Source organism: Trachurus trachurus (assembly GCF_905171665.1).
Source record: "Trachurus trachurus genome assembly, chromosome: 17".
NCBI classification, from domain to species: Eukaryota; Metazoa; Chordata; class Actinopteri; order Carangiformes; family Carangidae; genus Trachurus; species Trachurus trachurus.
The window spans coordinates 27,181,048-27,196,189 of record NC_139900.1 but is presented as its reverse complement, the minus strand read 5'-3'; the positions used below and the strand labels follow the sequence as shown (position 1 = coordinate 27,196,189).

Genomic DNA, 15,142 nt, shown 5'->3' with positions numbered 1-15,142 from the left:
ACTGTTGGTTGGTGCATAATGATACAAGTGCCCACTTAGTTAGCATGGAGTGAAATACACACTCCATCATGTATGAATAAGAAAGAAATAAGCAAAAGTGATCATCCGTAAGATAAATTTTTCATCAAAACTTAACACAAACATTTCTAATAAAGTAGCACCAATAATGTTGTAATTATTTTTAAATGTAGGGTGTACTACTGCAACACACATATCTACAGTCTATTATTTTTCCCCTACAAGAGTTTTATACTCCTTGACTGCATTGTTGTTATAGGAAAAATATTTGAATTAAAACTCAGGGTTTTAGGTCATTTTAATGTACTTGCATCATGAATCTGTATTTATGAGGATGTATTTTATTTACTGTTTTACATTACAGAAAAAGGTCCACACTTGGTTTATATGGAATGACAGGGGTCCACTGTTGGTTGGTGCGGAGTGACATACACACTCCAGCAAAGCAGAAAGGAGAGAAATTGCTGAGTTTTAAGATACATTTTAAATCTAAATTTAATACAAACATTTGTAACCAATAATACACACAACACACACAAACACATGCAAACACACATATTTCAACTTAAGTAGCACTGGTAAAGTTGTAATTGTAGTTTTGTTTTTAAACATGGAGTTAGGGTTAGTTACTGTGAAAACTCAATGGCAACCTTAAGGGAATATTTCAGTTATTGACATTTATGGCTCAACAATAAAACATGTATGGGAAAATAAAAGAGGAGCTGGGGGGTCATCAGTTTGTCTGAGATACAAGGGATAATTCTTCTAGAGGATGGATTAACCTCAAAAGCTCAAAACTTTCATCAAAACTTAATACAAACATTTATAATGAAGTAGCAACGGTAATGTCGTGTTTTTTTATGTGGGGTGTACTGTGAAAACTCAATGGCAACCTACGATGATATATTATGTACAAGTAAACCATCAAAGAGGTACTGATATACAACAATTTGATATGGGAAAATACAGAGGGAATGGGGGATTATCAGTTTGTCAGAGATACAAGGGATAATTCATTGAGAGGATCCCTATGTTAAACTATTGCCACACACATTCACACAGTCAAAATGTTTCAGTTCTAGATTGGACTATTGCAATGCACTTTAAGTTGGCGTCTCCCAGTCTTCGCTCAGTCGCCTCCAACTTGTCCAAAACGCTGCTGCCCGTCTTTTAACTAACACTAATAGACGTGAGCACATTACTCCTGTTCTTAACTCCCTTCACTGGCTCCCTGTCCCTTACAGAATTGATTTTAAACTTTTAATGTTTGTTTTTAAAGCACTTAACGGCCTGGCCCCACTGTATTTATCTGAGCTACTTTATTAGAAATGTTTGTGTTAAGTTTTGATGAAAAATTTCTCTTAAGGATGATCACTTTTGCTTATTTCTTTCTTATTCATACATGATGGAGTGTGCATTTCACTCCACTTACTTACATTCAAAACAGACTGACTGAAACATGGGTACATGCAATATAGAGTCACAGAGCATTTTTATGAGCTACCATTCTCTGCCAGAAATGTTGTCTGGGAACAACATCTTACTTAACATGGCACAAGAAATTAGGATTCATCAGATTGCCAAAGATACAAGGGATAAGGCATTGTGTGGATGGAATAACCCCAAATAGCTCAATGTTGAACTGCTGCAACACAAATAAAAAAAGTTGACAGTGGTGTGGACCGTGTCTGAGGAATATAGTTCTTGCTGTGTCCTAATTGTCCTTTACAAGGCTTTGTAAGGCTTTGCATGTGTTTTTATATTTATGCGTTCCTTTATTTCCCTTGATTTTCTAAATACCTTTTAATGAGTAGTTTAACAGGGTTTTTTGGGGGGTTATTCCGTCCACACACTGACATATTCCCTGTATCCATGACAATCTGATGAATCCGAATTTCTTATTCCATGTTAATTGTTGTTCTCAGACAGCATTACTACTAGCAGACAATGGTGGCTCATATAAAGGCCCTGTCACCGAATATTATAACAGGTAATTACACACCTTCACAAAACTCATCAAAGAACTGACAATTCTTTAGACAAAATGGAATATTGCTGGTACACCCACTCTTTACAGTTCCCACAGAAGTTGAATCACCAAAGGCCATAGGTGCGTAGGTAGCACATGGCCAACCTAAGACCTGGGAATACCTGTGTCTCAGTCGGTCTGATTTGGATATAAGATGTTGGCTGAAAGAAGGTAGAAACTCTGAAGCCCAACCTGAAAATACCTAACGACCATCGTCAGCTACGACAAACCATCCCCCACACTGCCCACACTCAAGGACTGACACAGGTCATCTGGCACTCACTCCGCTCTCACTCCATTCACTCACTTCTCAGATCCCAGTTCAACAACTCTACCTTAAAGTTAGGATCTGTGAAATACATGAGTGCTGGTGACTTAACTACTTCAATGTAGAGGAATGTTTTGTGCCCACATCATAGACTGAAACCCCATTAAAAATGTTCAACTCTACTTAGAAAACTGTGTGTAAATGTAATGAAGTCACATTGCTTACAGTACTACAACATGCACAAGGTTATACCTAGATAATAAGGAATATACACACTTGTGTTTAGCTGGGTACTGAAACGAAAGAAAATCATTAGGAAACAACCAAAACAGATAACAAATGAATTACTTAAAATATAAATAAATTAGATAACGTTTTACCATCTTCTGAACACAATTAATTGAATTTGTTTATAATCCACTTCAGATGCTATGAATAAGGTAATATGGGATTGTTGAATGTACAATCCACACATCCTGAAAGCAACCAGACCCATTTCTGCTGAGCACCAGTGTGAACTGAATACAGCTTTTATTGTGTACTTCCCACTTAATATAAACTCTCTGACCCTGTGCCAATCCTGTACCTTTTGACAACTTTAAATTAGGTTTCAATTCATACACCAATTTCATCTATAGATGTGTATGACTATGTGATACAGTGTGTAATATACAGAGTGAAAAAGAACACAAATTTAGTTTTAGTTTTAACTTTTGTTGTGGACCAAAAATATGCAGACAGGTATACATGAACTCCAGTAGAGCTAATAGTTTGGTAAGTAAAAATGTGTGTTGCAGTAGTTCAACAGTGGGTATTTTGGAGTTATTCCATCCACTATAGCTGATTTATCCCCTGTATCTCTGGAAATCTGATAAATCCTAATTTCAGAAACATTTCTACTGGCACACCATGGTTGACCATATAAAGGCTGACAAAATATTATACTGATCACAAGGCATCACACACCTTTACAAAACTCATCAAAGACTTGACAGGGTGGATTATTGCTGGGACACCCACTCTTTACAGTTGCCACAGAAGTCCATAGGTGTGTAGCACATGGCCAACCTAGGACTGGGGAATTCCACTGTCTGTTAGTCTGATTTGGATATAAGATCTTGGCTGAGGGATGCTAGTCTTTTCCAGGTTGCCCTTCAGAGTTGCTAACGACCATCGTCAGCTACAAGAAACCATCCCCCACACTGCCGACAGTCAAGGACTGACACAAGTCGTCTGGCACAGATTTAAAGCCCTCACTCACTTCTCAGCCAGTTCCACATTTAGAGTGGAGAGTGGAGGTAGAGTTAAGCCTACCACACACATAAAGATAATCGAGCTGATTTTGCCCCGATCTTCCCCCTTCCGACCAAAGACAAAAATCGGCCGATTATCCTAAGGTTTTAAGATTATTTTATGAGATTCTCTTGTAGTGTGTGGTGTGTTAAGAGTCAAAATTCTCACAACAATCGCCTCAGAAAACGTTCGGCGCTGAATTGATAATCGTAAATATTAAACATGTTCAATATTTACAAATCAAAAGTCATCTTGCATGTGGAAAGCTGGTGTTGTGCTGAGAAGTGCCAAGCTCTGCATGCTGCTCGCAGCAAGCCACTTCTCGACACAACACAGAGAGCCACGGTGCAGCCCTGGCATTACATGAGGTTCACACAGACATTCACGCATACACGGGAGATTTCCTGATAGCCGATAGCAAAGACGGTAGCGATCATAGCCAGCAACAGCCAGCAATAGAGCAGCCATGTTTAAATGATCATGTGACCGCCGCTCACAGCCGCTTTACTGCTCGGCCTCCGAAGCCACAGACACACACAGATGGTATCGTTGTAAAGGCTGAAGTGTCCCGCTTTCATTTTAAAAAATTACATCGCTCTCATTGTCCATTCCGGAAATAGACCCGAAAGAGTAGCTACAACAATACTGATCTCTTTCTGAGTTTTCTGACCGGAGGGTCACGACTCTGAAAAATCTTAATGTGTGTGGTGTGTTGTGTTTGGAATATCACAGCACACCACACACAATACGATCAAAACTGTTCAATCACAGATTTTTTATCTTCACGTGTGGGGTCTTTCACAGATAAAAAATTGGTTGAAATTTAGAGAATCTTTATGTGTGTACCAGGATTTAGGATCTGTGAAATACATGAGTGTTGATGACTTCACTACTTCAATGTAGAGGAATGCTTTTGTGTCCACATCATGGACTGAAGTCTATGGGTGGGAATTGAGAACCGGTTCCTCTTCAGAACTGGTTCCCACGTGATCATTTCCTTGGGATTGTGTGCGTGCCTGCTTAATGATTCCGCTTATCGATTTTGCTTTTTTTCCTTTGCAAATGTGCATGTTTCTAACCCAAACAACACATGCCGTGTTCAGGTCAGAACGAAGGCAAACACGGCGTCGAGACAGAAGTGCTCTAAAGTGTCGGGGTAGATGTGATGTGACAAAAAATATTCAGATTTATAAAACACTGCAAGTAAAGTGCCTACAAGGCACATACATAATGTAGATAGTAAGGAATATACACACTTGTTGTTGTGTTTAGCTGGGTACTAAAACATCAAAAAATCATTAGGAAGCAACCCAAATGTGTAACAAATTAATCACTGAATCAGATTGCCATTCTACTATTTGTTTTCAAAATAAATTTGATTAGAATTAGATTTATTGTGTACCTCCCACTTAACTCATTGAGTGCCATTGACGTACATACTGTATACGTCAAACGCAGTTTTCTGCGGCTGGTAAATGGGGACGCTGTCGCCCACACTGTGAGTAATTTTGGGGTTTCTGGGATGTGTAGAACGAATGAGACTGTAGATCAGAGCAAGAAGTGAAATAGAAGGAGAAGACGAGTGCAATCGCTACACAGAGATAAAAAAAAGTTGGAAAAAGTTTCTATTTCTAGAGAAAAACGACGGGCAGAGCCTGGAACAAGTGTAACGTGGAGCTGTGATGAAACATTTCTCTTACGGATGATCACTTTTGCTTATTTCTTTCTTATTCATACATGATGGAGTGTGTATGTCACTCCATGCTAACTAAGTGGGCACTTAGTGGGTATCATTATGCACCAACCAAGAGTGGACCCCTGTCATTCCATATAAACCAAGTGTGGACCTTTTTTTTCTGCAATGTAAAACAATAAGTAAAATGCATCCCTATTAATATAGATTTAGAATGCAAGTACATTAAAATTGATTGAAACCATGTGCTGTTAAAAAGTAGAAGAGTGACAATAGGTGGCCACCACAGAGCTTCATCTATATGGGATATTAGGTTACTACAGAATAACACTTTGTGGCTCTGGACCATCAGACCATGTTGAATCCTGAGTTTAGTTATTTAAAGTAGTTTTCCCATGACAACAATGCAGTCAAGGAGTATGAAACTTCAGTAAGTCAAAAACTTGACAGACTGTAGAAAGGTGTGTTGCAGTGGTATATTACTTAGTGAGGTTAATCCATCCTCTAGAAGAATTATCCCTTGTATCTCAGACAAACTGATGACCCCCCAGCGCCTCCTTTATTTTCCCATACATGTTTTATTGTTGAGCCATAAATGTCAATAACTGAAATATTCCCTTAAGTATCTTGATAGGTTGCCATAGAGTTTTCACAGTACATTCCATGTTTTAAAAAAACTACAATGACAACTTCACCAGTGCTACTTTAGTTTAAATATGTGTGTTTGCATGTGTTTGTGTGTGTGTGTTGTGTGTATTAATAGTTACAAATGTTTGTATTAAATTTAGATTAAAAATGTATCTTAAAACTTAGCAATTTATCTCATTTCTGCTTATCCACCCATGCTGGAGTGTGTGTGTCACTCCGTACCAACCAACAGTGGACCTCTGTCATTCCATATAAACCAAGTGTGGACCTTTTTCTGTAATGTAAAACAGTAAATAAAATACATCCTCATAAATACAGATTCATGATGCAAGTACATTAAAATGACCTAAAACCCTTAGTTTTAATTCAAATATTTTTTCCTATAACAAAAATGCAGTCAAGGAGTATAAAACTCTTGTAGGGGAAAAATTAATAGACTGTAGAAATGTGTGTTGCAGTAGTACACCCTACATTTAAAAATAATGAAAACATTATTGGTGCTACTTTATTAGAAATGTTTGTGTTAAGTTTTGATGAAAAAAAAATATCTTAAGAATGATCACTTTTGCTTATTTCTTTCATATTCATACATGATGGAGTGTGTATGTCACTCCATGCTAACTAAGTGGGAACCTGTGTCATTATGTACCAGCCAACAGTGGACCCCTGTCATTCCATATGAACCAAGTGTGGACCTTTTTTCTGCAATGCGAAACAATAAATAAAATGCATTTCCTATTTCCTATTAATTGGTTGAAACCAAATGTCTAGAGCATTTTGACTATTTAAAATTGAGATGATAGTAGATCCCCTCTTGGACTGCTAAGAATGACAGAGGCAACGCATTTATGGATGAGTAAAGACGGACGAGCAAATTATCTTTGTTAAGAAAAAAAAATTAATCTATATTAAAGCCGGTTTAAAGTAAATGTTGTTGCTTATACTGCAGAACTTGATATTAGTGCATGCAGTCATGTTACTTCTGAACTGCATGCAATTCAATAAAAAATATTCACTCTCAAATGTGGCCATGATTATATATTTATATACAATTTGTACTACAGAGACTTTAAAATAAGTAATGATAACTCTAAAGTTATATTATCCATTTTTGAAAGAAACTGAGAAAGTCATTGTTGTGAACAAGGACTCATTAGGTGAATGAATGGGTCGTTAGGTGAATGAATGGGTGCAGACAGCTCCACTGCAGTATGTGGAGGTCCACTCTTTGATAGGTAAATGTCGCTCAGAGATCCAAGTCCCCTCTTGGCAATTTCTTTAAAAATAATTAAAAGTCACATTTTCAGTAATATTATGGTAAAAGACCTTAAAAGTCAATTTTATATTCCATGTTTGTTTTTTCAAAATAAGTGTAAACATAAGACCCCTCTTGGCAGCTTGGCCCGACAGGTCCCCTGTTCCCCCTATTGGTGTGTATGTGTGTGTGTGTGTGTGTGTGTGTGTGTGTGTGTATAAAGAAGAGAGGGAGAGAGAGAGAAAGTCTGTAACCTGCTAGCTGTTAGCTACCGTAGCTCAGGCGTCGGTCTCCCGTCAGGTAAAAGCTGCCGTTTATTCCTCAAATGAAGCTCATGAAGTTGTTGAGCCTCTCCGGTACAGTTATCCATCACTGCTGTTGAATTAGCCGCTAAACTGCTGGACGCAAAAACCGAGGGGGCCGTCTGTGTTTACAATTCACGAAAGCAACGTGAATTTACGTACCGCTCAGACTTAGTAGAGTTACGCAATGAGGAAGCGTAGCCTCTGCCACATACACATACACCGTCTGGGCAGAAGAGGCAGAGGTGCTCCGTCTGTGTGCCTCACCTCTGAAATACAACGAGACGGCGAGTGGCTTCTGAGAATGTGAAGTTACGTCACGCCGTGAGACGTTGGGCGCCATCTTTGGAGGATCGTGGATGTAAACACTGCTCGTCTCCCTAAAAAAAGTTCCCCAAAGTCGCTTAAAAGTAATCATGGTGGGACAGCTGCTGCGTAAAAAAATGCCACAGTAGTATATGCACTAATACCAAAAACGAGATAGTTCACGATGTCTGGATAAGTCAGTGGAGGGAGTAAATCTGGGTCTTGAATCCAGTCCCCACTCTCTGTTTACGTTTGCGTTCCTCCAAAGATGGCGCCGTCGTTCCCCAACGCAAAGCGGCGTGACGTCAGCTTCACATTCTCTATAGCCTGTGGTTGATTTAAAAAATGTGAAGTAATCAGCCAAGTAATCTCCATTTTTATCAAATGTACCGGTAATCTGATTACGGGGTTTTTTTTCTGTACTTAACGGACTACAGTTACCCTTTTTTTGTATCCTGATTACGTAACGCCGTTACATAGTCCGTTACTCCCCAAGCCTGCTTATGACAGGGCTCATATTGACTCTACTGTCCACACACAAAGACCTGATGGCATTGCTACATCACAGACAGTCTGTGATGTAACAAAAGTTTCTCGGGATCTCGAGAAAAGTTTGCGAGATCTCGAGAAACCTCATCCTTTTTTTTTTCACCCATCAATTTTTTTCCCCATGTCCCCTAGGGGGCTCCATAGTTAATCACCACATGCTTTACACACAGATATGTCACTTTTAATTTGGATGGATTTTTTTCAGTCTCAAAACACACTTAGTTTCCTCCACTGAACTTTTCACCAATTTCCTCCAGCTGTGTGTGTGTGTGTGTGTGTGTGTGTGTGTGTGTGTGTGTGTGTGTGTGTGTGTGTGTGTGTGTGTGTGTGTGTGTGTGTGTGTGTGTGTGTGTGTGTGTGTATGTATGTATACTTCCCTTGTGATACAGGTAATAACCCAGATAGCAAATGTTTTTGGCTGTATTCTGGCATACCTTTGTCATTTTGGGTTTTCTTTTGGCTTTGGGCCCTTTGGTTCAAATGTGGTATGATTATGGTTAGGCTTAATAGACAAGATCTGTGCCAGCAATATATGGCTGAGTTATGGCATATATCTGGTTAACCAAGACATTGAGCAAAGAGCGGGATAAAATAGAAGGGTGGTATGGCACGTTTATGGCAAGTCAAAAGATGAGGCAAAAGGCGGGATGGCATGTTTATGGCAAGCCAGAAGATTGGGCAAAGGGCGGCAACGTCCGATGGTTTGTTTATGCATGTGTTTGTGTGATGCCCACTGATGTGTGCCCACATTTGTGGAAAATTTATTTTGTTTTCACAAAACTTACCTTTGAGAACTTCTCCAGTTTGACCAGTAGGTGGCAGTATAATGCCAGGTGATCATCCCAGGGGGCAGGCATTTCCGGGTTTTCCACCTGAGTTGTCAGTCTTTATGAGGACTCAACAGTGTGTCCTGCTAACTCTGTTTCTTTTTGCTCAGGTTAGTCTGGTTTTCTAACATATGATAACTATTTTGTTAGACGCCATGAACAAACTGTTGTTTTGACTACTGTTTTGACTAGGTGATGTTTAGAGAGAGAGAACTTCATAGATATACACTGACAGTCAGTATATGAGATAGCTTAATGTAGAATTGGTAGCTACTAATCTTTGCACAGATAGTAGATAGCTTAGATCAAACAGTAACTAAACTACAAACAGTCCCATATCTGTGGCTTACAGCTGCTGAGAGCCATGATAGTCAGTCTTGTTAAAGTCAGGACTTTGAACACACACACACACACACACACACACACACACACACACACACACACACACACACACACACACCGCTGCTAACTCACAGAGGAATTTCAACAAGCCAAAGAGAGCGGCCCAAGTTTACATTCACAACACAGAGTAGGTGTTATTTTCCTTGATCCATTTTTATCTCTCCTTTTTCGCTGTGTTGGGTTCAGTGAGGCGTTGACATCGAGGAAAGTAGAACAATGTGGAAAGCAGCAGTGTTTGTGTTTCTGCTGCTGAATGTGGACATGGCGGTGAATGGTGCTGCAGATGAGCCACGGCAGTCTGCCACAGAAAAGTCCAGACCAGAGGAGAAGACACAGACAGAGGAGGCTGGAGTCACCAGTTCTGCAAATGACACCACTTCTTCTTCTTTTTTGGGTAACTTGCTGGTGGTACCCATGGATGGGAGTCATTGGATGAGTCTTAAGGCCATTGCTCAAGAAATGGGTCGCCGTGGACACCGGGTAACTGTGGTGATTCCAGAGGTCAACATGCGGATGGGTCCTGGGAAATACTACGACATTGTGACCTTTCCTGTTCCTTATGACAAGGCTCATATCGACTCTATGATGTCCACACACAAAGACATCATTAATGACAAGTCATTCATGGTGAGGACTCAGAAACGATTATCACAGATTCTGACATTTTCAGAGTTTATCCACACCACCATAGAGAGTCTGCTCTTCAACGACAGTCTCATCTCACATCTGGCAAAGCAGGTGAGTGGGAACACAGAAACTGAACACAACATGATAATGGGCTACAACAACCTTGTACTTTGTTCTTGAGTTGCTATGCTTACCATAATGCTCTTTGTGTGTTTCTCTTTGTAGCCTAACTGTGTCATGATTCAGAGAACAGTTTTTTTTTTTTTTTTAAACATGAATCTGTTTTTACAACCATCATGAATGATTGTATCTTGTATCGAAATCTAGGGGCATCATTTATTTTTGTTTCGTACACAATAAGTAAGAGATGGAAGCCTCAGAGTCTGTTTTTAAAAAGTATGAGCAAATCATGTACTGGTGCAGCAGCGCAACCAGTGGAAAAGTCAGTTTAGAGCCCAGATGAAACCTGTAATGTTGAAGAGATGGAAAATAAAAAAGTATTTTTTTCATCGATTGATCAAATTAATCGATTAATTGCTTAGGCTATTTAAAAAGTTGTTAGTTGCAGCCCTAGTTTGCACCATATTGTGCCGCACTTGTCTGTCAGATACATAGTATAAAGTTCAGTAGTTATGCATTTTTTGTAGAGAGCCATAGGAAGCAGCAACAATTGAAAGATCTCAAATGCACATCAGTAGCCTGCATTTCAATGTAGGCTGCTGATGTAAATGTACTTGTTACTCTTAACTGATTACTTCTGATGAAAAAATGAGCATGACAGAGACAGTGTGAGCTGATGTACCTCCCTTCTTCTGTATGAGATGGGTAGCCTATATGAAGGGGAAGAAACACTGAAGGTTATTTATTACCACTAAGAAAATGAGACCCCTTTATTTTCCCCTAACTCATTCTCTCTTTCACTCTGCAGGGCTTTGATGCCGTATTGACAGACCCCATGATTCCCACAGGTTCAATAATAGCTCGGAAATTAGGTGAGTTCTGAAACACCACAATTATCTTCATGCTTGTGCATCTGTACGTTGCCTCTCACCTCTCTGCTAAATCACCTCCAGGTATCCCCACTGTCAATTTGCTGAGAGGTATTCCATTTTCCTTGGACTTCAGATCTGCAGGCTGCCCCTCCCCTCCCTCTTATGTGCCTCGCTATTTCATTGGATACACAGATAAAATGAGCTTCAAGCAGAGAGTTGTCAACACTTTGGTGAGCATTTATAGGTAGACAATACAGGCAGATGCATATGGAGGATGGATGTGTTATTGTATCAAACAATGTGCACATTATTCACTTCACCACAATTCTGAGTTGGTCAAACTAATCCCTCTTATTTTTCCCACTCTGGAGAAGTTATCGGGTATTCCTGAGATATTGGGCACTAACTTAACATAACGCTATAAAACTGACCTCAGCCATTCAGTTTAGCCAACATATCAGAGGCCCTTGGTGGCAGTGTCCCTACTTGACTGCACATCCAGTTATGTAGTTCATAAAGACACAGTTAAACCTGACCTGTAAACCTGTACTGAATGTTTTGAAGACCTCAGTGTAAGCCTGGTTAAAATTTCAAATATAAAACTAAAATCAGCTATTAATGTTTGCTGTTCGTTAAACATCCTGTGATACCTCTGACCCACAGGTAGCGTTACTAGAGCTACCACTATCCACACTGTTGTATTGGCGCTTTGATCAAATGGCCTATCAGTTCCTGGGAGAGGAGGTGGGCGTAGCTGAGTTGCTGTCAGACTCTGCTATCTGGCTGCTGAGGTAACATGTACAAAGGTTATTTGTTGATATTTGGGAGAAGAGCACACAACAGACACTTTTTCATGATATGCCATTTTAAAAAGTCTCTTTTCTCATATTAAAATAAATCTTGTGATGCTGTGTTTCAATAGAACTGACTTGGTACTAGAATATCCACGCCCTCTGATGCCGAACATGGTTCAAGTTGGTGGCATCAACTGCAATGTGAGAAATCCTCTGCCTGAGGTAACAGCTCCGAGTGTTTCTGACCTGAAAACCCATCAACATTCTAGTTTTATTTCACCTCTCCATCACTTTAGTATCGCCCTCTACATCAGGTTTGTGTTTTTTTCAGGATTTGGAGTCCTGGGTGTCAGGAGAGCATGGGTTTGTGATCTTCACTCTGGGCTCGATGGTGTCAGATATGCCAGAGGAGACAACGGCCATCTTCCTAAAGGCCTTCAGACAGATTCCACAGAAGGTAAAGGAACATATACGGTCTAAACATAAATATTAATACTGGTCATAAAACACAACGAAGAGTCCTTTAAATGACCTTCTTTTGAAAGGTGATATGGAGATACACTGGGCAGGCTCCTGACAATGTTCCAGATAATGTGAAGATGATGGCGTGGGTGCCTCAGAACGACCTGCTAGGTCTGTGTGTCTACTTCATGTATCATGTCAGTCAGTCACATTTAGCAGGAACTGACAACCTAACTAACTTTGTGCATGCTTGTTTGTTAGCGCATTCTGGAGCTCGGGCTTTCATCACTCATGCTGGCTCACACAGTCTCTATGAGGGACTGTGTCACGCTGTTCCCATGGTGATGGTGCCACTGGGGGGGGATCAGTTCGACAATGCAGAGAGGTTGGTGAATAAAGGAGCAGGAGTGTCGTTGGACATTTTTTCCATCACAACAGAAAGTCTCCTTCAGGGACTGAATGAGGTCCTACATGACATCAGGTGAGGAGTCAGAGGGTCATTCCCAACGTGGTTGTCAGCTTTAGATCTTCTTTCATATGTCAGTGTTGTATTCATGAACTCACCAGTCGTTTGTGTTTCCAGGTATAAAGAGAATGTGCAGAAGCTGTCGACTCTCCATAGAGACCGGCCAGTTGAGCCACTCGACCTGTCAGTGTACTGGACAGAATATGTGATGCGCCACAAAGGAGCAAAACATCTTAAATCTGCTGGTGTTGACCTCAACTGGATCCAATATTCGTGTCTGGATGTAATAGCGCTGCTGGCTACGGTGCTTCTGGTTGTTTTCATTCTGACAGTGAAATGCATGAAGCTATGTTTGTGGAAACTGAGCAACAAGAGAAAACAGGACTAGCCTAGCACGGTGCTACATCTGAAACAACAATGAGTTGCTATGTTAAGAGTTTGTTAAAATGGTCATTAGAATATGTGGCAAGGTGAAGAGGGCCCGGGCAGGCTTCGAACCCCAGACTCCTAGGTAAGAGTCATGCACGCTAACCACTTGGTCCCTTGGCCAAGTAGCCAGGGCGCATGATTAATTGGAGGCATAGTGACAGGACCCTCAACTGCCACAAATAGAAATAACTCAACACTTACAATTACTTACATGAAGTCAAAAACACTGATGATTTAAAGGGACGGTGTAAAAAGAATAAGCGATGCCATCTAGAGATCAAAATGTCATTAATGAACAGAAAATAGAACACAATATTATCATACTCCATGATGGTCTTGAGGGATAATGATGATTGTCTGCTGTGTGAAACGGTGCCTTTCCCCCAGTCTTCCACTGAGTCAGAGTTCATTGACATTTTTTTTTTTTTTTAATCATAGTTCAATCAAAGAGAAAATACAGCTTTTGGAGTTACCTGCATTCATCTTGATTGTATTGGTCTGTATTGAATGTATTCAAACACTCACAGTGTAAGTTGGACAAAATGTATAAACCTGGTGCTAATAACATCAATATAAAAGATTATTGGAGTCAGGAGATCCCAACCCTGTCAATGAGTCTTTGAGTGTCTTGCTGTTCACAAGAAGTATGTGCTGATGTAAAACATAAATCTTACAGTAAAATCTTAATGAGTTTAAATATTTATTAGTCGACTCAAGACCAACTACAAAGGAAGCTAGCTAAATCCGGCAGACTTACATGACGCCACGGCGTTAAATTGTTCATTAATGTGCATTGTCCTCGGCAAATAAACAATAAATGAAATGAAATTAAAATGAAGGATGTTGATATTACACCCCTACTGGGGAAATCCTGGGAAACTATGGTTACATTGTTTGAGAAGAAGAGAAAGCAATGTGAAAGGTTGAAAGTGCACAGGATACCATCATAAAATCATCATCATTATCAAAATCACCATCATCATCATCCCAGAGGCGAAGTGCAGCAGAGGGAGCATCATGAATTGGGACTTTACTGCCTCTGGGTCTGGACAGTTTGACACCATCAATGGGAAAAATAATTTTCAGATTTATTCAAGAGTCAGCCGGGATTATGTCAGGGTGAATCTCCATCTGCTGAAGACCCTGAGTGATGCCATAAGACAATGACCCTAAACATCAAAGTGGATCTGAATGGAACATAAATATAAATCAGTTTCCTTCTGATGTGAAGACTCAGAGTTTGCTCTGGTCCAGAGTTCAGAGTGGGGAAAAATCTGCCATGGAAGGAATGGCATCATTTCTCAGGATACTTTTTGAGACTTTCATGAATTATATATTTTTCCATTTTAAAGTGTATAATGAGGAGGTCATGATAATGAAGTGCAGGTAAAGAGGCAGGCCTGAACAGTACATCTCATTTGTGACATCACAGAGTGTCATTTTGGGAACCATCCCTGAACATACATGGATTAATGTTCAAATTATGTAAAAATGAAATTAGCTGAAACTGGACCACTGTCAGCAAATCACCATGCTTTGACACAGAGATGTCATTTTGGATTTCGATGAATTTTCATGATTAGGACCCACTGCCAAAAGTAGGACTAATAGGCTACTACACAACATACTTTCCACCACTGAACCTTTCACCTATTTCCTATAGCTGTGTGTGTGTGTGTGTGTGTGTGTGTGTGTGTGTGTGTGTGTGTGTGTGTGTGTGTGTGTGTGTGTGTGTGTGTGTGTGTGTGTGTGTGTGTGTGTGTGTGTGCGCGTGCGCGTCAA

The 15,142-nt window shown here is 40.1% G+C and overlaps 1 protein-coding gene across 1 annotated transcript; it reads left to right on the top strand.

Annotated features, from left to right (window-relative positions):
• The first annotated feature begins 9,267 nt into the window (after nt 1-9,267).
• On the top strand, nt 9,268-15,083 carry LOC311001241 (UDP-glucuronosyltransferase 1A1-like). The gene is made up of 9 exons (XM_083992273.1): nt 9,268-10,328; nt 11,146-11,209; nt 11,291-11,439; nt 11,873-12,000; nt 12,132-12,225; nt 12,335-12,460; nt 12,549-12,636; nt 12,727-12,946; nt 13,049-15,083. The coding sequence occupies exons 1-9, from the start codon at nt 9,807-9,809 to the stop codon at nt 13,317-13,319; spliced, it is 1,662 nt and encodes a 553-aa protein (XP_083848399.1). The 5' UTR covers nt 9,268-9,806; the 3' UTR covers nt 13,320-15,083.
• The last annotated feature ends 59 nt before the right edge of the window (nt 15,084-15,142 follow it).

Excerpts from the sequence above, each read along its gene's own strand:
- LOC311001241 (XM_083992273.1), top strand. The coding sequence starts at position 9,807 with ATGTGGAAAGCAGCAGTGTTTGTGTTTCTGCTGCTGAATGTGGACATG. Across the intron at positions 12,001-12,131 it reads TCTGCTATCTGGCTGCTGAG|AACTGACTTGGTACTAGAAT; the intron begins GTAACATGTACA and ends GTGTTTCAATAG. Across the intron at positions 12,947-13,048 it reads GAGGTCCTACATGACATCAG|GTATAAAGAGAATGTGCAGA; the intron begins GTGAGGAGTCAG and ends TTGTGTTTCCAG.